This window comes from Leguminivora glycinivorella, chromosome 6, assembly GCF_023078275.1.
Source record: "Leguminivora glycinivorella isolate SPB_JAAS2020 chromosome 6, LegGlyc_1.1, whole genome shotgun sequence".
Lineage (NCBI taxonomy): Eukaryota > Metazoa > Arthropoda > Insecta > Lepidoptera > Tortricidae > Leguminivora > Leguminivora glycinivorella.
The window spans coordinates 16,353,754-16,381,086 of NC_062976.1; the positions used below are offsets into that span (position 1 = coordinate 16,353,754).

General features: G+C 35.9%; 1 protein-coding gene across 2 annotated transcripts in view; it reads right to left on the reverse strand.

Moving 5' to 3' along the window:
- The window catches only part of LOC125227181, a 210,042-nt gene that overhangs the window by 87,570 nt on the left and 95,139 nt on the right, over positions 1–27,333 (reverse strand). For both annotated transcript variants that reach the window (XM_048131418.1, XM_048131417.1), the window contains 3 exons: positions 26,610–26,655; positions 10,983–11,041; positions 4,677–4,737 (listed from right to left, as the gene is read on the reverse strand). In XM_048131418.1, coding sequence (XP_047987375.1) covers positions 4,677–4,723 — 47 coding nt within the window. In that variant the 5' untranslated portion in view covers positions 4,724–4,737; positions 10,983–11,041; positions 26,610–26,655. The remainder of the gene's footprint in view (positions 1–4,676; positions 4,738–10,982; positions 11,042–26,609; positions 26,656–27,333) is intronic.

The window sequence follows — 27,333 nt, forward strand, 5'->3', positions numbered from 1 at the left end:
GGGATTTAGACTTATAAACAATTTCATTTTTCAACGTCACTGCAATATCACGAAGTCGTTTATCTACTTTCTACCCCCTAATTGCTAAGAGGTACTGAAACCAAAGCAGTTTCATGTGCTCTGCCTACCTCACTTGGAATCAGTTTATGTACATATGTAACCAACTAAGATTTTCTGATAAAAAATGCGAACAAGATAATTTTAAGACGGAACGAAGCAACTTAATTTCTACAGAAGGTACCTGTTACATTTTATTTTATTAAGGTGAATGTTTTAGAAAAAAATCACAATCAATTTGAATTATAAAATGCCGCAATAAGATATTCCAGATACGAATCTTCGTCGGTTCATTACGACTTCAAAATGATCCTGAAATAAATCGTGAAAGGAATCGCAAATACAGCGACGGAGATTGGAGAAGATATCGGTAGATACCCTGTGTACTTGCGTAGTTAAGATCTTGATTTGTTCTGGCTGAATAGGGCATGGGTACTTACTTTCAATGACTTGCATGATAAAATTGATAAATAATAATAAACTATATTAGAAGATTGCTTGCATTTAGTATATAAAATTGTAATGCCGGGTCAACATGCTTGGCAAACAATTGCAAACGCTGTTCACCAAACAACTAACATGAATGTTTGTCTGCTTTGTTCATGTTTTGTTTTGTGTTTGTTAGTGATCGGCATCGGTGTTGGATTATTTGAACAGATCAAAGAGGCTTTCGACAAACTGACGCTGACGAACGCGCCACCCCGGGGACATGATGTTTGTGATGGGTGATTCGGTGGTGTTTGGTAAGTGTTTGGTGTTTGTTGCAAACATCTAGCACGCGGAACTAGCATGGCAATATTAATCATCATCCTCCTCCTTGCGTTATCCCGGCATTCGCCACGGCGCATGAGAGCCTAGGGTCCGCTTTGACAATATTATCAAACGTATTTTTGCAACAGGTTGTAACATGGCAAACCTGCATGTTGCAGCCGCCGCACGCACTGGCCGCTAAGAAGAAAAAGTACGGCCATATCGCGCGTCTTTTGTTTTTTTGGACAAAATTTTCTCTGCCGGGGAAGGCTAATATACATTTCAAGTGCTATATATTTAATTGTATTTAAAACTTGTGAAATACTGCTATTGTAAAAACAGTGTGTTTGTGTTGGGCTGCCTCTTATGCAGGTATTTATAATTGTATAATATGTGTAAATAGTTCTAAGTTTATTCGTTTAATGTTGAAACCTAATCCAAGTCTTATTGTACGTCACTGTTTCGCGAAAGCGAATAAGGCTTGGGCTAGGTTCCGACTGCAAATCTAAGCACGCACGATTGTTGCAGCCCTTTCTTCTACTTTAAAATTTAAGAAGAACTTTGCTGAATGTCGCTGCTTATACTACTCAGCGCTAGAACATCTTCAGCCTGGTTTCTATACGACTCGCGCAGTGGCACCCGCGGACAGACCACGTTATACGGCTCGACGAAGACCAGCATAAGGAACGTTGAGGCCAGTGACGATCTTTTACCTGTAAATACCTACTCGCGTACTGACAGATAGTACCCATTTTATTGTATATATTAGTTTTTATATTATATTGTTTAATGGAAGAACCTTCGTTTAATTTCTCCGCTGCTAGCTGGCTACAAGGTACCTATATAATATGTCTATAAAGCCACAATATTATAACTTTAACATAGGTAAAGTTTTCAGACGTAATAAAAGATCATGAATATATCGCCAAGTTTAACACTTTTAGTACCAACTTAGACTTGGGACATTCATGCAACTGTCCTTTACTTGGGCTGTATAACCATTTTGTCTTGTTACTGTCCACTTGAAACTTTCTCTGGAATGTTCAAACTCAAGTATTATCCCAAATGTTGCACCTCTGAGTGAGGTTTTAAAAAGTTGTTTAAATATATTTCGGGACTGGGAGTAATAATGGAATTTGTATCACGGGGCGAGAAGATACCGTGGAGACCGGCATTAAAAATATTAAAATAAGTAATTGCTCCATCAGGGCTGCACCTGAGACCGGCGGCTCGAGCCCTTGGAGCGCCGCACTTCGTGATAATGGCAATTGTGTGATCGCTGCGAGAATTTTCATTCTTTTCTCACGTTTATGATCTTTTTTAGGCGTTGATGATGTTGTTTGAGCTGCATACTTGATTGCGCCAGTGTTTTAACGTTCTTTGAAGGTATAAAAATATCTTTTCTACCTCCATTGAACTGATACCGTCACTTATTTATAACCTTTGTGAAAATTTGTAAAAACTTATTACACTTTTGAAATTTGAGAACATCGGCTAATGGTTATAATGCTAACTTTAATTAAAATTCTTCAGCATTTTACTATCCAAAGCTATGAAAGGAATTTATAAAAAATCGTGTACGAGCATAATCCAATTCCAGAGTGTCTTTTTTCCCGTCTGCCTTCATAACGCTACATGCCGCAGGAGTCCACAAAAATGTAATCATAAAAGGCGTTAACCAAGAGTTGTATTTGTGCGGCAATTACGTTAAGTGCTAACTCATGTAGGCTGCGGCTCGTCCGCGCTAACAATTTGTGAGAGACACTTTTTGTATGTCACTTTCGTCCTCAACGTTTGAATCTGCGCCTACTTATGAGAAATTACGTATTTGGATATACCTACAAATTGCTATTTTCGACCTCTAATTGATTACATTACATACAAAGTATAATTAATTATTCAGAATAATTGTCAGTTTATAAACAGAAACCCATAGTGATTTATTGGTTACCTCATTAAACACTTACAAAAAAAAATTAACACATAAGGTTTACTCGGCTAATTCCGAAATTCGGGATATTCCGAAAATTACTAATATCTACTAATTGCGGCTACATAATTTGCTCTGGCAACGCACCCTATGACGTTCAAGTATCTACCTCCCAGCGTAAGTTGGCTCGAGACACTAGCGGCGAAACTACGCTTGTGGCGCATCAGATTAGTAAGCGAGTGAAAAATTCCCGCATTTTTGTCATTCGGAATTAGACGACCATCGCTAACTCTGTACTTTAGTGAGTAAATGAATTAACTGCTTTTGTGTTTGAGAGATTTTCGTTTTTTAGCCATTTTAAATCGGCTTAAACTATTCTAGCTTGAACTTTATTACATTTTCAGATTTACCCGAAGTGGGGAATTCCGTGTCACAAAGTGTACCGGAATTACCCGACCTTGTTTTCTCAAAGTAATAGCCAGTGGTTCTCAAACAAACAAAATTAAGTTCTTTTGTTATTCGGATATAACGATTCTAAAATATACATTACAATACATTTGCCTTCAGGTCCGTTCGGTGAATTTCAACGAAGCACGTGTGTCATCAACATGCCGGATTGATAAAGGCCTAGGAGGTCTTCCACCTAAGTTTATGTGCATTACTTGCGTTTTTTTTAAAGGTTAAAGACTAAGCCTTTAATATGTGGATTTTTATTAAGTAGGTACATTATCATAAGGCGACCCCTTGGAAACTATTGATGGTGGATATAAATGTGTCATTAAAGTTTGAGTACCACAGATTCCTGATCGGGTAAATCCGAAATAAAAACTTGACAAACACATGTTTAAGTACTCCTATACGCTAAATCGAGTAAAAAGAGCCGGGAGGGTAATTTCAATCAAAAAAGTAATATGTTTCTTATGCGACATACACATAAAACTCGTTTTCAAGTGTATTCGGATTTACCCGAACCAATTCGGAATTGCACCTTTGCAACGAAAAAACAAACTAGATTTGAAATGCTTGTATTTTAAAAATCTTACATTATTTATGAAAAATTCTGTAATCCATTGTTAGGCTATTCCATCTAGTAAGTGTGTTATTCACTATTTCCGTCTAAAAACTTTGCTATACTGACTGGTTCATGGAAACACATACACCTTATCAACTAGTGCAAAAATCATTCGGAAATACCCTAGTGCACCTTACCAGGTTCTTTAATCCTAATATTCTTAATATTTTTGTTTAGAATAGTCTATATCAAACACTCTGTAAAGAGCTTTACAAGGTACTTACACCGGGGGTAGCCGTAAATAAGAACGCTGAAAATAACGTTTCAGATGTGCCAAACGAGCAATATTTTTGCTGAACATTCTGTTACATGCCGATACGTACAATTTCTATTTAGGTATGTAAAATCTTTCATTCACGGGCAATGTGTTGTGATGTGGTGTACGATGATGCAGCCAGCGACAAGAAAACACAAAATCGAAAGCATTTGATTCACAAGCGACAGGATAGGACATATTCAGTGAGTGAAAGTACTCGGCAGTAATGTTCTATATAAAATGCATAAAATATTAGGCCAAAACTGATGCGCACTATAAAAAGGCATATTAAAATGTATGCGATGAAAAATATAATTAAATATTGAAACACCTTTTTCCACGTTATTAGAAGCAGATAAATGCAAAATCATTTTTACGTAAGACCAGAGTTAGGTACACTTTTAAGTGACAATGCGCAACAGAGGGCGTAACGTGTAACTCGACATTTCTATATCACTCTTGTAAAATATTTTCAGATCGATCGTTTCACGGTCGGCCCTCAGTTGTGAAGCTTAAGCTTAGCTTCGAAGTGTTATAGCAAAGCAGGCACGATCTACGCAAAATGCAAGGCACATCGATTCGCTGTCTGCGGGTTGGTATTAGGTACTCACTCGGGTCCATTTTTTCCTCCCCTGTGCAGCATGCCCGCGCGTGCCATCTCACGCCCGCGCCCTGCAAAAACGAACATTAGCTAGGCTTAAGAATAAAATAAAATGGAAGAGCGGGTCAATCTCTACTAGAAAGAAATGCAACACGTTACATTTAAATTCCCATGTCAAAATGATCCACTTTAAGTATTGTCTAATGGGATCATATCATTTTTGCGCCAACATATAGCTACAATCACGAGTGAAAACTACAGGCGAAGAATAAGAAAATGATGACATGATAAGTTTGCATTGCGTCATAGTGTCTAGACGTTAAAAATAAAACACTTGACAATTTTGAAAATTATATGACTTATACAACGGTATCCGCAGCACGAGTTGTTCTTATTATTCAAGTTGTATTACGGCATTAGCATGCTTCTCACTTCGGTATAGCATGTGAGGTGGTCAAACGTTGAAGACAAATTATTACTCGAAATTTGTTGTACACTATCTTAGAGTACACCCTCTGTACAACTGTGCGCTATGTCCATGAGCAAGCAGACTCATCTTTGGGCCTTTCCAAGTCTTTACTCGCTAAACACGGGCTTTTCGGACCGCGGCTTTCTTGCGTCCCTTGAGTGGAGGAAAAAGTTTATTTAATTACTTACGCAATTAATGGTGTATTTAGTTTATTGCTCGGTTAGATACAGTTCAGAGGATTAGCCGGAGGAGTATTACGAACGGTGATCTGCTAGTAGTTAAATAAGAAGTAAGAGAGAACGTTCTATCCTTCTACATAGTATTGTTATATGGCGTCTCGAATGCTCTCACTCTTGTAACCAGTTGTACATTTCTTCATTCCTAAATTCGACAGTCTTTGAAACAATAGCGTAGATCAGCATGTCATTTATTTCTACAGTCATCTACTCTTAATTGAGACTGAAATACCGAAATTCAACGAGGTTTCTGGTTTTATCAAATATCTCCTATACTTACCGTATTCAAACTGATACAATGTTTCAAATTTTGCATGCATTGAAACGTCAATGCATTGTTTCTACTGAAATAGGTTATTTTGGAAGTCGATCTCTATTTACTGAGTGATCAAATTGTGCAAATCAGTGGTGATCCAAATAATAATGGTAATTAAAGACGGATCCCAATATGTATAGCTAAAGTATGTTGAGTATATGTATGTAGCTATAAGCGTACTGATATGCTGCCGTAAGTGCGGTCTTGTGCGCGACTCCATGCATCGAGTGCGACATCAAGTATTGACTCATTCGTTCCGTGAAGTTTCAATTAATAATGTATTGCACATACGCTAATGTGGGAACGCTTCACATATACACTAACCTGGTTTTAGGTACTGGAATGAAATGCAAGTCGTTTCATCTACACAGCATACTGCCGTCATACGACTAATGAGTTCAAGCAGTCTTCTACGACGCCACTTCCTCAAGGAACTGCATATTGCGTACGTTGGTAGGCCGCTAATTAACGCAGCTTTCTGAAGGGAACATGCTTTATAACTTGAATCCGATGTTTACTTTCAATCTTGAACATACTTCATGTGTACAATAAGTCTACTTAAGTTTACTGTAAGCAATTTTGTAATAATTTTAGAAAATTTTCCTTTTAGGCATACATACATATTTACTTGGTACCTTAATAACTGTTAGAATGCACATAAATGTGGGTAGATTCAGACGTAGAGTAGGTTGTAGCGTCACACAAGGAAATAATATATCAGTATTTAATTAGTAAAGGCCGTTTAATTGGGGATTCCCACTCTTATTAAATGGCGCAGTCGGTAGGATTTACACCTACGCTTCCAAAAAAATCCAATCTCAATATTATCAACATTAGTTTGGCATTAGACTGGTGTGAAATAGGCTTTATACGGGCACTTATACTAAGCATCTGTCAAGCTGCACTAAATTTTAATATTTGTAGTCGTAGTTATTTTGTAGTAACCTAGATTGTCTATGCTTATCTAGAATAAGTATTAATGCTAATTGTTGCCGTAGGATTATAGAGAATTTTAAAATGAACGTCGTAATAAACCTAAACATTACTACATCAAAATACAAATGGGAGTACCAAACTTAGTTCAACAAACACAATATGTTCATTAGTTACATCCTCTATCACATTTTCGTTCTCATCTCAAAACATTACTCAAGTCTTTCATAAGGAATTGCACCTCATGTGAGCGAGGACTAGGTTCACAATAGAAAATGAGGAGTAAAGGAGTTAGGAGATGTGGTAAGTAAATATAATACCGCACACTAGACACGAGCTTGGCTGGCTCGCCTAACGAGAACGAAATAATGAATTACAGGATCGCTGCCATCAGATAGTATACAGCGTTGCTGGATAACAATGCCATTATGAGTCTAAGTACGGTTTTGTTTCAACCAAAAAATAGTGAACTGGGAAAATCAACTGTGACAATATCACTCGCTGCTATGGTTACCTTTTCTTCACTATGGTTGTTAGTTAACCATATGGTAACGGATCACTGGGTCACTATTAAAAAAATATTTTTATAGTATTTATCATATAACTAAACATATACTCATATGACATTTTTATGAAACCCCTTACATAAGTAATAAGTCGTCTTGCACATGCTAAGTAGATGACCCATAAAACTAGTTAATGTCACTCTTATACAAACTTCCAACCCCATTTCACCGCAGGGGACATTTTCCTCGACAGGTATAATGTAATCCTACATTAAATTAGGTACCTACATGTTATCCAACTACTAAACTATCTGTAAGGACAGTAGTTTTTAGCCTAGTAAGAAAAAAGTTTGATTCAAAGCATTGGTTCTTATAAGAATGTGACTTCCTATTCAGATCTTACATATAACTGAATGTTTCCAAGTTATTAAACTCTTGAAAAATAAGATTAAATTCATACAAACTGAACTTATAAAAGAAAAGCTAAAGAAATAAATAAAGTAGGTAGGTAAAAAAAAATGAGACTTAAAAATACTTACTAAGCTAAAGGCAGAATTCTCACGTAGAAAGCTCACCCTATTTTTGAATATCTCCAAATGTAGCAAGCACAGATCCTGCAATGGTTATCGCTATTTCAACAGTTTCAATACGTTCAATGCGGTCAAATAACGTTTTGGGATTTTGTCAAGAGGGAAAGACTTGCACTCGCTAATGCAAACACATCAATATAACCGACTTACAGGTCGGCTTACAGACTTTACGGCAAAGCCGTGTTTGAAGGGGACATAAAGCTTATTGACTTCCAATAGGTACAGTAGAATAGTAGGCACAAATGTAATTTGAATGTACTGGTTAGTTATTAGTATCTTCTCGATATTTTGTTTATTTTCATACTTTGCGAGCAAACCCATAACATGATTTAGGCCTGTAAAATCTAAGTCAGCTATTATTCGGAAACGTAGCGCACTAAGTACCACTTAGGCATATATTAGTCATGGAGTGAGTAATTGCTTCATAATAGAGCAATCCCTCTCGGTGGTGGCGGCGTGAAGGGGCGGTAAGAAGCCAAATGGGCTTGCTATCGACACCATTCATTTGTTTCTAGTACTTAAATACGTCATTTGTTTAATTAGATATGCACTTACTAATAAAGGAAGTGGCTAATAGCTATACTGATTTGCCTTATTTTTTAAATGAAAATCTGATCGGCCTTTGGCCCTAGTCATACCTAATGGAAGGTAAAGATAGGGTCTAAGGGCGATACACGCTATCCGATCCGATGTCGGATGTAGGAAAATTGTAAAAGGTAATAGATGTAAAAGATTGCCCCTTTAATATCGATCGGATAATGTCATCGGATAGAGCTCATCGTTTTAGTCATATTTTATTCACACAAACTTGACGAGGCTATATTTCTCAAGGAATACTTATGAATTGAAAAAAATACAATATATTTGTTGAAATTGCTAGTGCATTTGAAATTGCTTCAATATCAATCACAAATTAATATCGTTTTGGTAATTGAAATAATTTTACAAGTGTCCGATTGTCTGTTATTGGCCATTTGTAGTAGTAGTAGTAAAACATTTTATTGTACCAAAAAATAATTCAACACACAGTAAAAAGAGCTTATCACTAGTACAAAGGCGAACTTATCCCTCTAAGGGATCTCTTCCAGGACTCAGGAAGGGTTTTTCTTCTTTATTTTTATTTCTCTTTCAGGGTAATCCAAAATGGTAAATTTTGTAAAAACTTGATTTATTATCTGCTTAGGTATGGTATAATAGCTATTTGTAGTAGTAGTAGTAAAACATTTTATTGTACCAAAAAATAATTCAACACACAGTAAAAAGAGCTTATCACTAGTACAAAGGCGAACTTATCCCTCTAAGGGATCTCTTCCAGGACTCAGGAAGGGTTTTTCTTCTTTATTTTTATTTCTCTTTCAGGGTATTAAGGATAAGACTTAAGTATAACTATTATCGGAACTAAATTGAAGCAATATATGATAGTGTAAAATTTTATACGAATGTGAAATTTTATAACGGCCATTATTTTTGCAGCATAGCACATTTTTATGTCAGGAATAATTGCAGCATGTAAATTATGCAAATAATTTATTGGCCATAACATTTATATTGTTTCACGCCATTACTGTTTGTCTATTAAGTTGGAAATTATTAGAAACGGCGTCGTTATTTATAAATTACGGTTTCCTCATAGATTGATGTAAGTAGCCGTTTTCATCGCTCATTCTGTTACGTTTAATATGATGTAGTTGCGAGAGTACAAAAGTGTTAATTCGTTCGGACACGCCATTCTAGCATTACCCCGCGCTCCGCGCCACTTGTAACGTTCCGGGTGTCACATGACTAACGAACTTTTTGATTTCAATATTTGCTAATTGCCAGCAGGCTAATTAAGTAAGTAATTAGGTACCTACAATATGTACATAAATGACATCAGCAGGGCAAGCACATGATTGGCGCGTCTTCACATCACAAGTCTTTTTCCAACTGTATATGACAAAAAGACGGGTAGTATACATATCTCGCGGCGATATAATCTCGAGCCATGATTGGGTTCTTGCCCTGCTGATGTCGTTAATGTAAGTACCTAAACGTAATTAGCTTCGGTTTTGCTAACGCAGCCCTAGCCGTAGTCTAAGCGTCGTAGACCTCATAGCAAGACACTTATGTATAACAAAATTACGCTATACGATTTCGTAATTTGGAACGGTAAAATGAACATTGTTTTTTTGATACGATACGAAAATAAAGAGGTATTTGGTAGACACTTATTAATGTAAAATTAAGCTTCAGAAATATGAATTTTCATGGCGGTTATTATTTTGGCAGTACAATTATCTTTTTTTTTAATAGGACCTTCTTACACAGATTGACTGAGGCCCATGGTAAGCTCAAGAAGGCATGTGTTGTGGGTACTCAGACAACGATATATATAATATATAAATACTTATATACATAGAAAACATCCATGACTCGGGAACAAATATCTGTGCTCATCACACAAATAAATGCCCTTAGCGGGATTCGAACCCGGGACCGCGGCGCAGCAGGCAGAGTCACTACCGACTGCGCCAGACCGGTCGTCATAATTTTTTTTTAGTTAGTAATAATTGCAGCATGACGTAAATTATGTAGGTACATACTTAATTTTTTTATTATAAGTATTATATTATCGGAACGGTTAAATTTTGCTGAATTTGAGTAATATATTAAAAATGCATGGTAGCCACATTACTTAGGGGTAAAAATTTTGCATTCAATAATAAAATTGCCAGATTTTTTTCATACCGTCCACTTCAGGGAACTTCAATAGCTATTATAATTACATGTACCTATAGAATATCCTGATCTTTTTATTTGAGTTTTTGGTAAGAACCTCCCCTAAGGGCATTTCCCGGTCTCCGAGCAACGCACGCACCCCTCCAGGAAAAGGGGCTCACAAATTCAAATTTCTTTATTCGTATTAAAACCTAATCAGGTGATATAAATTGGGTTTTTATATCATGTGTTTTGAAAGCATGCATACATGGGCAAATAAACTTTTTGACCGAAAGTTTTAAGTGTATTTTGCGATTCTTGCGTTATCTACTCACAATGCCTCCGGAGTTACCAAGAAATCGACCTAATAATATAGATAACACCATTGTTCCGTGATGTGTAAGACATACATATATTGTTTTTATTTTTCAGAATTATTTTAAAATACGCTGTATACTGAAATATATTTAAAAGTGAGAACAAACGAAGTTGAACAACTTTAAGTCAATCAAAAGATGGACTCGCTTAATTATTATGATAAGAAATGAATTAATTACACATGTAATTACCTGGACATTCGATCGGGTGGACGGTAATGCAGTTTTCTGTTTTGGATCATTCCAGATACCTGAAACAAAAGCATCGAATTATAAAATCAAAGCATATTAAATGTGTATGGCTTAGATTCCGCAAGGATACTATCTAGTACTCGTGTTCTTTTACTTCACATTTTGCTTCGATATTCACTTCAATTGACAACATTTCATATTTTTGAGTACTACTGTTTATTGTTTGATTTGAAAGAACTCAATAATAAAAGATTCACGTATTTTTTTATTTTTCAAAATAACTGCTATTTTAATGCGAAAATCCCTTTTTATTACTACTTCGAGCAGAAAGAGCGTAAGTTACAAACGTCAATACTCAACTTAATGACGTCACATGTTTGTTTCATACACTTAAGAAAACGACAAAATCATTCGTAAAAAAAAAGTTTTAACAGTCAGCTTAAACAGTTCGAAATGTCTGACTGTCAAGTGTCACTGTCAACAAATATTGAACAACTACCTACGAGTTATAGAATAAAGAATATAGAAGTATAAGGAAAGAAATCTGTCAAATCTGTACCTGCAATTGCAGCGCCACCTATCTATGGTTTTATATGTGCACTTCTGATACTTAAAGTTTTCGCTCCTTACCTCTAATCTCCATACTACGAGCGGTGTAGTGTCACAGTCAAACTCAAGTGACATCCCAACCGGAAGATTTTTTTTATAGTGGCAGCTCTGAATAGTCGGAATCAACTACGTTACGTCACTTCCCCTTTAAACTATTTTTAAGAATTTTTTGCTAAAAATATGGAAAAAATATTAAAAAATATATTTTTAATACAGTTGCTCAAAAAGTGCCCGTTTTTTGGCTGTTTAGCGTGCGAGAAGTTGATTTTTACGCACTAGTGCGTAAAAAGTATGCGTTCCATTTTACGATTACTTACCGAGCTGTTTTAATATTAGTGTAAATATTTTACTAAGACGGAATAAAACTATAAACATACTATTAAGTGATTAATTAAGTGATTAATGTTTAATACATTGATATTTCATATGTAAGTAATTGTTTATTTTTAGTCATACTAAACATAATTTATAAAATGGTTTATACTTTGAAAAAATGGCTCATAATGACGAGTCGTGTAAACAGAACGTGAAATGGAACGAAACGCGTCGTCTGTCATTTAAAGTAGTGGCGTTTTACCAATGTTAGCCTCCCCACAGACGAGTCTTAATTTTCATAATCTTAAAAAAAACTTGTATGCAAATTGACAGTTCAAACTGACACTTGTATACAATTTTTTTTTAAGATTATGAAAATTAAGACTCGTCTGTGGGGAGGCTTACCAACTTAATGCAAGCACGTTCAAAAACCTTAATATGTTACGCTATTTGCATAATAATTATTTTATGTTATTTGGAATACTTCGAGGCATAAATGGTCGATTGAATTAAAATGTAGATATACATTAAACAATCGTCCCAAATCGTAAATGTTTATGTTTTTATGGCACACAATGAAATAAATAAATTGTGTTGGATGGATAGCAAAATCGAAAATATGAACGCAAGTTTAAAAGCTTCAAAGATAGTCAATGTCAATGCGAAAATTAGGAGTGCGGATTGTTTATCGTTTTATTTCGTTGTAGTAGTGTTTTTTCGCAACTGTATTAAAAAACGTCGTTCGTCACACGTGCGAGAATGTCATTCTTCACGCACTTATAACGAAATGTACTATTTTGTGATCTACAGGCGTATATCTCGAAATGGTTTTCGATTTAGGGACATTGAAAATTTTGAAACGTTGTCAATTTAATTTACGAGTAATGTACGTAGAATATAATGATAGACATAATTCAAGTGTACGAACATAGTGATACCTAAACATAAGTGAATAATAATTTTAATATGCGTATTATTACTTTTCATTGGCTTATTTATCAATTTTCGATATTTTGTGAACGTTATGATATGATCGAAGAAAGAGTTATATTATGGGAATAGCTTGGCTATTCGCAATATGTTTTGAAAATATCGTACTTTGTATATATATTGCGACGAAAGGGGTATTACAAAACTTCAGGAAAATAAAAGGTAAATTCACAAAATGCTTTAGAGAAATCTATCGAGACATTATTAGGGAGACTTGTATGTTCGAATATGTATTTTAGTTGCATTTTCAACTGAAGTATATATTTACCACTCGTACTACGACTATAACGTCTATAACTGAATGCTGGTAGAGGAGAGTTTCATAATATTACCCGTATCGGTTTTTCGCATATACAGAATGTATCTTCTTGTCGCGTCCTTTCACGAAAGTAATTAAAATACCGTAATTAATAATAATGTCTTTACATTAGAAAGCTGACTAATGAATTCAATTTCGTATAACAAATACCTAAAAATGGCAAATACTTATAAAATTAAGTAACACCTGAGTAATATACTATATGTAGGTATGTACTCTGTGTTACTTACATATCTTATTTCAGCATTTAACTTTCATAGATAGTTTACCGCAAAAAAGTGAAACCTGTTTTGCCGTCAGACACCCGTAAGCACCGGATTTATAATACACTCGTAATTCATATAACAGCAATTCCCGTCAACTTTGTACAAAAATTAAGGGAAAAGTTAAATTTGTTTTTATTAATTCCTATTTTGTTACCAAGATTTTGTTGATGAATTGAGATTTTATTAAGTTTTATTTCGTCATTAAGGTTCTCTAGTATCTATATTTTCTTAATTATAACAATTATCCTGTATATATCTTACGAAAGTCGAATTATATTACTAAATGTTGGTAACAAAATAGGATCAATTAAAATTTGCTGACGTGGCATTGTACAAAGTTGACGGGAATTGCTGATAAAATATCAAAAGCAATCGCATTAAATAAATACAAAAGAACCAATAAAAGTTCTACCTCATGTAATGACTGTGCTGGTATTTATAATTGTAATAATATGTAATAAAACCTATGGGCGAGCCAGACAAGGAATTAATTAAACATTCGAGCCCCGTGCAGGCATTTTATCACTCGGAACTTCAGTTTTAATGTTTCATTCGCTTCACATCCGAACGGCACCCGTTTCATATTTAAATCCTTCGCTGATAAAATATAATATTTAAAATGTCCGAATAAAATCGCACTGATAAGAACATGTTGAAACGTCCGTCCCGTCCGATGCAGACAAGTTTAATTGAATATCATTCATTCCATGCTTTTTTATCTTTCATCACATCTACGATTCAACTTTTGATACATTGTTTTGGATGAATAAAAGTGAAACGAATAAATCACACATAACAGCGTCCCTATTCTGGATAAATTTAAGATGCATTAATATAGGTCAAGAATATAAAAGTTGATACTGTTGCGGCAGTAAACCGTAACATGTAAGTGTTACATAAAGCTGCGTCGAACGATTCTAGTGAAACGTTATTGAGGACGAGTGCGCTGGTCCGTGGGCCGCAGTGCGCGCGGATTCAGGTGACCCATATGGACGCCGGGTAATGGTCGCTTGTTCTGTACGCGAGCCGAGCGCCGAGCAGACTAATGCCCGATTTAGAACATTACAACAAATCAGAGCCATGGTAAATACGCCTAATTAATAGGTTAATACGTAATTCTTTTTTATCTAGGCAATTCGTATTTATTGAATGTTTTCAACATTATAAACAAGCAAATGTGTTTATATACATATTTGTTGTTTTTAGTCCTTCTAAGTAATCTAAACTGTTGTTGAATCTTTACCTATACTGTATCCATTCTTATAGATGTGTATTGTGTAATGATACTCCATTTACCACAGCATTATTTACACTCAATCTGTAGCCAATTCCGTATACATTTCATAGCACAACCGAATTTGCTGCGACCGTCATTTCCATGATCGCCGCTGAAGTGACAGTCTATCATCTATCCTCAAGGCGACGAGGATACATAAACGTTTGTTTACGATCAGTCTTGCGGCTCGGCTTTCCACGCACCTGTGGCCGCAATAAAACGCTTTATGGCTACAAAATGGGTGACACGAACTTTTAAACGATTCAGCGTTTCGGACTCGTAAATCTATTTACGGGGTACATTACATATGTTTTCACAATCTGTGTTGACAGTTATTTATAACAAAATTTATTTTATATGCACTCATGTGTGGTGCGGATTTACTATCCGTCCATAAATAATAAAACTTTATAGCTTTTGGTTTGAATGGCTAGGGACTTACTTCAACACGCAACCATTTATTTTTTATAAGCCTTTAACAAAATGTTTAGCACTATGTAGGTACCTATACCTCAAAATACTTATTGGCTACAATATTTGGAATAAAATATGATACGTGGCCATGAGTTTGAGTTCACATCAGTCACTTTGATGTCAGTAAAATCGCTTCCACTAAAACCACAAGGTTCATCAAATCATCACAAAAAACATAGCGCAAAAATACCTAAACGTTAAGTGCACCTAATATCTTTATCCTTCAATCCCTGTAATTTCTACAAAAAATTAAGAGTCTACAAGCTCTTATTCTTCTAAATTCCGCATCATAAGCTAACGTTTAACTTTATAAGCAACGAGTGTATTAAAATGGAAGTACTTACCTAGGTTATTTAACAGTTCAAACAACAACGTTCATCAGTAAATAATCAAATTATGTCTAATATCCCACTAAAATCAATTATGTTAACCCAAACTAATAGGCATGTTATCCTTAGTTCGGCATGTTAGCTGCCTATGATCAATAAATCCCGTCCCATCCCCATATCCTGCCCGTTGCTCCAGTTTAATTGGAACAATGAAGATAGTTGCCTGCGTTGATTGTAATTCCTGTAATCGATGTGTGTGAACCAGTTTAATTCCTTTTGTTTGATAAACAAAGTTACACATTCAATGAATAAAATGGAGCGCGCCGAGAATGGAGCCAGTGCCAGGGAGAATCGCGCACGGGACTGCGTTCCGATTCGAATAAAGCAAAATGCTTCGCTTACATTTTAGATACAATGCTCCGAGAAACAAAAAAAAATTACCGACCATCCTGACACCGGTACAACTTTTTACCTTTCTTCCGGAATGTTGGGTACTAAATCAGCAGCTATTGACCAACCTTATGCTTGCATTTTAAAACCATCTTAGGAAATGAAAGTCCAGCGATGCTGAATAAATGTTTGTTACGGCTACATAGCGTGAATAGTAAAATACTAAGCGCTTCTTTATTTACCTAGGGCAAGATGAAATTCTCCCAAGAGTCAAACATGCAGGTCACTGAATAGACGTAATTCCTGAACGACTTTAAACAGTCGTCCTAGTTCTCTTGTACATTTTATTGCCATCTGTAAAACAAATTTCATCGTGCCAACAATACTCGGTGGATATTAGGAACTGCCCACTGAACAGCTAAATAATAAAACCAAATAAACTAAGCCGACCAGGAAGGCTTTCATTCCCAAGAATAAAAGAGGACTTAGGCGTTTATTTCCACGAGTTGCTGATTATCCTTGGGTAAATCTCATCTGCCGGCGTAGCCGAAATGACAATCGGTGACGCAAGACGCCGATCGAAACGCAGTCTGGCTCTGTCGTGCCAATACGAAAGAGCGATAGAGAATATAGAGATAGCTATCTACGATAACGATGTTATCGTAAGCGTTTGTGCATTCGGCTAGTCGGCTACGTGATTATATTTAGCTTTGACAAACAGACATACTACAATCGATTTCTCGAAATGTTATTCATCAAGTTAACACATGTAACAATTTAAAACTTTCCTGTGGATACCAAATTACCAAAACCAAATTCTCGGGCGTCAGCTTTATAATAATGTGAAAAAAAAATCTTAAAATTTTTGTGTTGAATATCTTATAAAAAGTATCCAAATGTTAACATATATATAAACTCCTCCAAAAACGAACCGATTTTTCGGGTCAGCTATACACGATAGGTACCTAGTTACCTAGTGCACACTATCAATAAATACGAGTACACTTACATTAATTAGGTACAAATAAATATTGGTTTTTTAGTCTAAATAAAAATAGAACAAAAAAGTAATAGAGGTTGAACAAACAAAATTATTGAGGAAATAGTGTTGACGCGCTTGGTATCTAATGATAAATACGCCCAGTAAATAGCTGATGAAGGGTGTTTATTTAAAGAGCTGCAAGAGCTCACGTCACACGGCGCGGTGCAGTGCCTTATCGTCCCGTCCTCCGAACAGCAGGCGCGTCGCCGCCGCAATCTGATTTGCGGAGCCGGCGTCAACAGTGCAGAAATAACTGCCGGCATTTTGCACAATTTAATGCCCTTGCATTGTACATTAAATGCTACTGAATATATTAGATATACCTATAGACTAAACAAACGACATTAAAAGTTGTATTTTGCTTACTCAACTGACATTCCTTTTACGATTTATGACGCGATGCACTACTTGCTCTTTTAATTGATTAAATAGGTATTACAATTATTTGAGGTAATTATCTGTTTTGAAATATATGGTGACACAATAGCAACTACTATTTTTTATACCACATAGTGTAAGCAGTCGCCGTAGCCATGGACGTTTGCGACTACAAAAGTGTTACTCGCGCTCTGTACACTTCTTTTTAGGAGATGTAATTCCCAGCTCACACCACAGCCGGAGCGTTTGCGGGAGGAAATTCTTCAAAACTAGTCAATACCTATGTCGTTACCAGCTCTTAATAATAGCAGGTACATAATTATTTTTGTGTATATTTTCCGTACCTGACAACAATGTTGAATATTCTGCGGTAGACTGCAGGTACGTTTTTAATTCGTACTAAAAAGTTTATTCTCACATTTTAAACGCCAGTTATAAGCGCTGCTTGCCTCATTATAGCGTCCTGAAGAACATAATTATTACGGGTGTAATACTCAAGGAAGTTATAATTTATGAAGCATGAAAATATTTAATGTTTACCGCGGGGAATTTTTTAAAGGCAGTAAATGCAAATGTAACAAAGTCAAGCAAGTCCGCAAGTCTTATCAGATGTCCACGAGACGCTATGCTGACTCAAAAACTTATTTACTTCGGTGCCTTCGCCTCTCGCTCCAGTAATTCGAGTTATTTCGATTTCGACATCGGCAAACTGACGCTTCTCTCCGATAATGGGGAAGGAAATTAATTTTCTCCGACTTGATAAAAACAGATAATAACTTTTGGTAGCGACTACTTTTTGGGGATCGCGGTCGCTACTTTTGAACAATAAAATCGAGCTAGATTAAATACCTACCCAAAAACGTATGATAAAAGATATTTATAGTATTGTAGGCATCTATTTTTTTGAAGGAGGATGAATTAGGTACATTATTGCAAGGACAATTTTTTGCGTTTGACAGTGACAGTGTTTCTAAGAAAATAAACTCCTTCGTATTTTTTGTTCAACTGCAGACAACTTAACTTAGTGTCTGATCGACGATCTCGCCGGGTCCCAAGTTTTTTTAAAATTATAACGCAACTGTACTTTCTTTTTTTTTCTGAAAAATAATAATACGTAAAAGAAATTTAACGCCGCCTAAGCCTAAGGTATTTTGGAACATTTCAAGTGTTTTCCTTAAAGGTCCCGATAAACATAAAGAAACACGTGTGAATCTAAACGTTAGTCGTGATCGGGTCAAAAATCCCGATGGTCTCTTAAAATGCTTGTACATAGTTTTCACCTTTCGGCCTTGATAATGTTTTCTATATTTGTAATATGATGGACCTTTGCGCACGGGTTCAGTACACGTGTTTAGATAAAGAAGCTCACAACACGTGTGAGAATAATTAAATTAGCAGGAAAGCATATAACATATAATAAGGTCTCATTTGCGATATTTCATAAGTGATATAATATCAAATCTAGCGGGAGAAGGTATTCTGCTAGATTCTGACTAAAAAACTCATAAAACACAAACCATTTCTGTTCGTTCGCCCGGAGGTTTACTAGCAAAGAATGCCTTGTAAGTATTAAGTCCGCCTTTCGTACATTTTGCTTTGTGAAGACTAAATCACTACTTTTTTTTTTAATATATGACATCTTATTTCGATTTTTAAGACTAAATCAATTAAAGCAAATGATCAATAAGTAAGTTAGCTCGCATTCCCTTTTCTCCTGTTTTTTTGTCACTTAACGTGCTGACTTATTTCACTCTTATTTGCCGGCTAGTTGCCGACTTACGACTATAAGTTATACAAATGTGGCCGAATAATCAGCTTTTTCGATTAGTCGGCAACTAGTTTGTACATAAGGTACAGCGGGACAAATCTCGACTGGGGGGCAATTATAATTAATCCATTTTTTCCATTATTACACAATGATGTTGAGTTCTACATGTATCCACTGAACACGCCTACTATATATAACCGGTGGACACTCTATTTAATAATGCAATCATTGTAAAACATGGAAAAAATGGATCAGTTACATTTGCCCCCCAGTCGAGATTTGCCCCGCTGTACCTTACCAAAAGGATTCTTCTAAATTCTTATAAGCCTAATGTTACAAGTAACTATGCTGTTTTATTTAACAAAGATTGTTGAATAAAAATAATCCTCTTTATATAAACAACGCACGTGAATAACATTTTTATCGCCATCTAAAGCTACTCATTCTCGACTTTCGACAGTGGCAGGTAATAAACACGGGTACTGGCACGTGTAAGTTTCTTCTAAAAGCGTCCGTCAAAGACAAATGTTGCCAGCTGCTACATAAAAGGAAGTGCGCCAGCCCTCCTTCAAAATATTGAGGGTAAATACTTCAAAGTATTCAGATAGCTAGTTCCAATTATACAGGAGAGCCCATTTCTTTGTGAGTGTTGACTGACCGAAAAGGGTGGGTCGCTATCGCTACATTTACCTACATAACAATAGTACCTACATGTATTGGAGAAAGGATACTTTTAAGGATGCACATCCATTTTGGGCATTTTGTATGCTTTTATAAGGAAAAAGGTCCCAGGGGAAACTATAATTCGAAATGCAAAAAGTTATGTTAAACTTACTTATGTTATACGGAACGCGTGCGTACAAATAGATGTATTTACTGTATCTACATAAATACATCAATGTATGACAGTCTTTGAATATGAATTTCAGTAAGCTTGCTAAACGTTTCGATGTCAAGTCTTTGTATTACTAACGTCTAAAACATTAGGTTGTACTATTATATATTCTGTGGTTACACTACCAAAACTTTTTTTTACGAATCTCTTTTATTTCTCTATCTATACATATTTTAAATAACTCTGTTTGAATTTAAATCCACATAAAACCATTAATAGTTATTTGTTATACAAGGGGGCAAAGTTGTATTTTAACGCCGAGTGTGGAATTGAAAAACGAGCAAGTGAAAGGATTTTATAGTTGAACCACGAGCGAAGCGAGTGGTTCGAGAATAGAATCCTGAACTTGCGAGTTTTTTAACACACGAGAAGTAAAATACATTTGCACCCGAGTGTAACACAAAACTTTTCCCCTCACTATAACGAGGAAACTACAACGCAAAAAAATGCGTTTATCACTGCTTCCAGTAGTTCCACAGGTGGTAAATCATCTTAATTACTAGATTCACCTACTTTTATCAATTTTAAAGCAGTTAATTTGACTTTATTCAAGGTCAAATTACTTTACCCACTAGTGGATAAAATGCGTTTTTACCCGCTGGTATTAAAGGACAAAACACGTGTTTCCGAGCTAGTGAGGGGAAAAGGATATTTGAGATCGAAAGACTCTAAGTAACAAGCGAAACCATTTCTAAATAATCCAGATCGAATTCCGGGCAATGACTTGATGAATGTTTGTTTGGCTTCAGATATTTGATGTCAACAGGGAGCGGGTTGCGTACAATTTGCGTAAGGAAAACCTCAAGTCATAATGTACATTAACATGAAATTCGCACACGTCGGCAGTTCCCACCATTACGAAATTAAAGCTCAGCGCAATATATTCGAATTAAATACGAGTTATGCGGTGCTGAGTACGCACGCGGCCACGTGTGTAGGTCGTGAGGCGCCTGCGAGAAACTGATGTCATTTAGTGAATGAACTGACAAGTGCTAAAGTTGACATCACACGCTGAATGAACGCGCGATTCTCTGAAATACACATCCAAAGTTTAGGTTTGTTAATTATTATCCTCGACTAGATTTAGAAGCCGCGTCTGTTGCCAGCAGGCAGTAGCAACACTAGCAACTCAAATACTCGGACAGTTATTCCTGTTTTGGTGTACCGTTTTACGTCCTCAGTAGTATTCAGAAATAACAGTAGGTAAGTATTTCTCCTATGAATGATTGTGTACCATGACAATTTATTAGATATTTTTATTTTGCTTAGGTACATAAGATAACTTAAGTTTCAAAGGTGTTAAGATGCTAGAATTTGTTTTGGAAATCCTAGAGGAAATTTCGGACTCTAGACGATTGTCATTATGTAAAATACTTCCTTGCTATCTGAACGTATCCATATCGTCCAGTGAATTGCCCCTCAAATAAACAGACGCTCGCAGATTTTTCTCTCGCAACTTGTTTTATAGCCTGGGTTTTCGATGCGCTGATTAATAGGCGAAATTGGCGACATTATTCACCCAAATTGTCCAACTAGCTACATATGTAGGGCCTCCAATCTCCATACTATCAGCCATATGGCAAATATGTAACGAGCTCTCGGTCTATGTTTATTCAACATTAAGGATGTGGCGGCGACATTAGCGAGAAAATGTTAAATATTGTAAGTGAAAACGCGCACGACATGAAACAAATTGATTGGATCAAAACCATGTACATACATATATTATTCATCTTGTAAATATCGAGAAACATATCACCATGAATTATAAATTACAGTACAGGAACTTCAAATAAAGAGGTTTTTTGCATTGTAATGATTAATAATATGACTGTATGAGTTTATGCTTGTTTTACAAGGACTTTTGTTTTACTTCATGAATTATTAATTATACTTAACATATTAAGCTTATTATGAATTTCACTTTCGAGGCCTTGAGACTGTGTAATGTGCGTAACAAAGTACATAATAATATTTTACTAAGCAAATTAATTATCAAAAAGATCCTTTTCCCATGGCATATAAAGTATGAACGTACAGGAATTATTGGATGGCTTTAAATAAGGGGCGGTGCTGAATAAATGAAAGAGCGTGAAAGCTCCGTTGGGGCAAAAAAATGCAGAAGTCGAGTAATTCACTGTGAATAATAAACGAAGAATTTCCGCGACGAACCCTAACTTGGGGAAGTGGGGCTGACAAGACGAGGGTCCCGTTAGACCAACCTGAATACCATATAAATATCAATTAAAGACCGCTTCTGTGCCTGACGCACCTCCAAAATTGTGAATTATGGATTTTTGAAATTTAAAATCGGTAAATCATCGCGCTGAGCTTACAGTGCACCGTGACGTGATTTATTCTAATTTAATATGACGCTATACACGCGGTTACTGTAAAACTGAGGAGCCCGCCGCGAACACCAAGGTTTGGAAATTGCTTGCATCTTTCTCTGTCTGTCTAATTACGCTTAAATAGGAGTAAACGAGAAGTATACCAGCTAGTCAGGTACGTCAGTCAGTGTTCGCGGTAAACCTTGGGAGGTGTTTACGTACGCCAGAGCGCCGGATGCGCTCACAACAAAAGCTCCAGCGATACAGATACAAATCAAGGTTGTTTTGAAATTGGCCACGCGTAAGAAAGTTCTTTTCCGAGTGAAAGCGGTCCGCAAATAAATCGTGGCTCGGAAACAATGCACGCATTGTTCACTTGTAAATTGGTTCAAACAACTTACTGCATGCTTTGAACTTTGCCTCTATTTTATTAAGATAACTAGGTGTTTTGCGGCATTAACTTTTACTTTCGTGATAAGGTTTTTTTTTAAATAGTTGTACCTATTCAGCCACTTTCTACAGTGGCAACATACATTTAGTAATAGGTACGTAAAGATATACTTAATATACATACCTACTTATCGATTCAATCGCGTCATTATTCTTCGAAAACTTTAACCTCTTGCGACTAGCGACCTCCATATATGAGAAATGTAATAGAATGAAATAATAGTGTTGAATTGGTTTTATTTTAAAATAAAAGAAAAATCTAAATCCTCAAGATTAAAGCTTATAGATGGTGATATGTTTAGTGTTAAAGAAGGTACAAGTAATGGTCGTAATGTCGCGAATTGTCTTTAAAACAGGTCGAATCCACCAGTTTGGCTGAAGGCACGTACGTTTGGTAGTTATGAAGTAATTTACATAATTCAAGCACTTCACTGCTAAGTCGCTAAATTATTCAGGTTACCTAAAATTTACAAGTTCCGAAAGAAATTAAGTCAATCGCGTTAATGAGTATACTAAATCTTCAACTTTGCGAAGGAAAATGTTTAATCGTAAGTAATTAATTGGTGGTAACAAATTATCAATGAATTATTAAAAAATCATAAATCTTTATATTTGACACTGATTGCTTGTTTTTATTGCATTTGAAATTAGTTACAGATTTAATCATTAATTCTATAAATATATGTTCACGAAAAAAAAACACACTTTATTTTGTTATTGCCAAGTCACTTAGAACCGACTAACTATTTTAATCTATTGATACTATTGCTTTGTACATTCTCAGTATTAAAACGAGACTTGTAAAACTCAAAAATAACTATGTACAATACTCTAGTCGGAACAATGCATCTGCTGTTGCCTTTAAAGGCAAAACAGTGAGTTATTATATTCATTATGTTACACCCGTTTACAAATAAAATATTAATCTAGAACTACCTCGTCCAACAATAGATTTAATAGAACAAACCAATGTTATTAAATAAACAATCCCTGAACAAAGGACCCGCTCAACATGTAGCACACGTGCTATTGATTGGACAATGGTCGGAGTCTGGGCGAGACCTACATTCAGGAATACAGGTGACCTAGCACGAAAGGCTATTAACACTAGACAGCCCAGGAGCCTGGCGATATTTATTAAAGACCAGTGCGTTCCTTTTTTACTCTAGGACCCATTTACTCGGTTCGAGGACTCGCATGCGAGTCTGTACATTGGTGTGCTTTGTGCATTGGTTATGGTGTGCTGAATGTAAACTCAAGGGTACGTAATGTAACTAGATCGCATGCGAGTTTGCGGCTTTGCGCGCCGATTTGATCGGCCTTAATGAACGATAAGCGAGATGTAAGCGCGTGCCCAGGACACAGATATTTTAAATTTTTTGTGCAAGAGATATTAAAACGTAATTTTTTGAAGAACCTTTTATACAGTTCTCGATTTATCTCATTGAGCGAAAACAAAAATTTTGGGTTCGAAATCCATACGCCCCTCGAGAAAGAGAAGATTAATGAAAACCGTATTCACATCCATAAAAGCGCTGCAACTTTGTAAAATCTCCGTTTTGTATCTGTATCTACACCTACTGCACCTTAACTCAGACAGCCCAGGAGCGCCGATTTCTATTAAGCCTTGGCTTATCAATACATTCATAAATAAAGCTACGTCGTTACCTTTCAGCAATATTGATGGAGTAGATTAGAATGGATAATGGACATAATAAAGGAGCAGCTTATTAAGCGAAAAGTCCTTGGAGATGCCTGATGAGCGCAATTTGTTTTTTCAACATGTTTCTTAAATATTCTCAAATAAGAATTATTTTACAAGTATAATTATTTTAGCTGTTCGGGAAATTCCAACAATTCGGTAAAACATACGGTTAATTACAGCCTGGGGACTCCTGGATCTTCAAAATTTATCACTTACGCGTAACTGATCTTTTAGAGCAGCCATCCTCAAAGTGTGCTCCGCGGATCCCTAGGGCTCCGCAAAGCCTCTCTGGGGGCTCCGTGTGAATTTTGGTTACCTGATATGCAACTTCAACTCTCTTCCATTAAACCAAATATTCACCAATTGTTAAAAAATAAAAAAAAAACAGTTTCATGTAATATACCTCACATTAAAATCTAATGATGTGATTTTACTATTATGATTACTTATTAAAATAAATATTGTATTAAACTATTTTTTAAAACATTTAATTTAAGGGTTCCGTCAGGTATTTTGCTTTCCAAAAGGGTTCCATGGGAAAATAAGTTTGAGAACCACTGTTTTAGAGAACTCATTTATTTAAGAACATACAGTAGTCCCTCGAGCAAAACTCGGCAGTTCATCGCACGGCGTAAGTTTTCGTAAGGAAATTTCTTAGAGTTATTGATTTAGATAGTAAATAAGTATTCGTAGGTACCTAAGAAGTTGTTTTTATGCCTGTTAATTATAAATACTCGTATCATAGTTAGATTTGTATTGACCGGGATACAGACCGTGATTACCTTTTTCTAATGAAAATAACCGTGAATCATTCAAAACTCGTATCATAGTTATTCTTGAAACGTGTGAGCTTCAACAATTCACTGAAATCTAAAACGTTCTGAATTGCAAACATGTCCAACCCCCTCGACATATTTAATTTATGTGTCGAGAGATAAATGTGCTCTGAAGCCGTAAGTAAAAACGTAGTCCTTATTACCCGGGCCTGCAATTTTGTAACGAATTACTTATCCCTCAGATAATGCGGCTTATGCTTTTTCTTGTTTTGAGGCATTATCATAATATGCGATTCTGTTAAACCTTTAAAGAAATAAGTTAGTACTTCACAATACAAGTGCGGAAAAAGGGAAGTTCGAAACGAGTGGCGATAAATTAAAACACGACCAAAGGGAATGTTTTAAATCGACACAGTTACGAATTTCCTATTTGCACGTGTATCGTACGACGTTTTCCAGTAGGTACAGATTTTTTGCTGTGTACTTAACAATGCAAAAGGAAGTGTACAAGCTTCTAATAGGTTGGCAACGCGCATGTGACACTCCTTGAGTTGCAGGCGTTCATAGGTTACGGTGACCGCTTTCCATCAGGCGGACCGTATGCTTGTTTGCCACCGACGTAGTATAAAAAAAAACAGATGGCACTTCGAAGTTTCGACCTGACAAGAAATGAACCGCTTCTCGTAAAAAAAGCACCATCTGTACTGAAAAAACTTAAATAACTCCAAGTAATTAACTCAAATGCTATATTATCTTATACTTTTAAACGAGCAATTCTTGTATATTTATTTATTTATTTATATATATATTTATTTACACTGACGATCTCGGAAACCGCTCTAACGATTTCGCAGAAATTTGTTATATGGGGGTTTTTGGGGGTGAAAAATCGGTCTAACTTATCCTTAGGTCCCGGAAAACGCGAATTTTCGAGTTTTCATGCGTTTTTCTTCGCGCGCCATCTCGTGTGCAGTAGTTGTACTGTTAAGACAGAATTCTTTCGGTTGATGTAAGTACTATTTATTGCAAACACTAGATGGCGACACAGGTCAAGGCTAAAACGAATAGAAAAATACACTATTTGAGTTTTTGTGGCGAAATGCGCGCCATCTCGTGTGGAGTAGTTGTGTTGTTAAGGCTGAGAATTCTTTCGCTCGATGTAGGTACTATTCATTTTTGAACTAGATGGCGACACATGTCAAGGATACGAAACAGAACCGAGCGAAGCTCGGTTGCCCAGATATTATCATTTTAATGGCAATTACTATCAATAAAGGAAGGCTTAACAGATAATTTAATAAGTACTGTATTTTACCTGGAAGTAGCGTCTTTTATAATCCCCAATTAAACAAGGCCATGATCTGAAACAATTAAAAAAATATTAATCAGTATAAAATCTTTCTGATAGCGATTTAAAAAAGATTAAGTAGGCATCTTACGAGCAAAATAGACCGGCCATTTTAATACCTGTGGCAAATCAAAATAAACAGGCTGTAAATGTTATAATACTCGCATAGGGTGCTAAAACTTTGGCATTTGCGATTGCTCGGAGTTAATAAGTATGTCGTTTATAAATAGAAGAGGTTTCATTTAGATTAAAAACATCATAACAATTATTCCTCGAGGATTGATGTGGGGTTGAGCTGACCGCAAAGTTTTAGTAGGTACCCTCCTACGTTATCTTAAATAATTAAGACTGTAATGTTACCAAAACGCATATTAAAATAAAGGTTGTAATTAACCTAAGGGCTATTATTTATTTGGGCACGTATGTTCCATACTTGTATATCTGCGTGTAGCGTATTCACCTACGGAGCACAAACATTCGAAATTAACTGCCGAAATTCGGGCGGAACAGTAAAAAGGCGGCCAAAGGGTTTCGAGGTACAGCACCGTAGCCTATATTGCTAGGTGTACGGGCAAATTAGCATTTCACAGACGTGTGACAAAATGTCTCTGCTTCGCCGACTTAATGAACGGGGAACATCGTGATTAAACGCTTTTACGGCGAGTAAGACGTAACATGGCCGTGGAAAGGC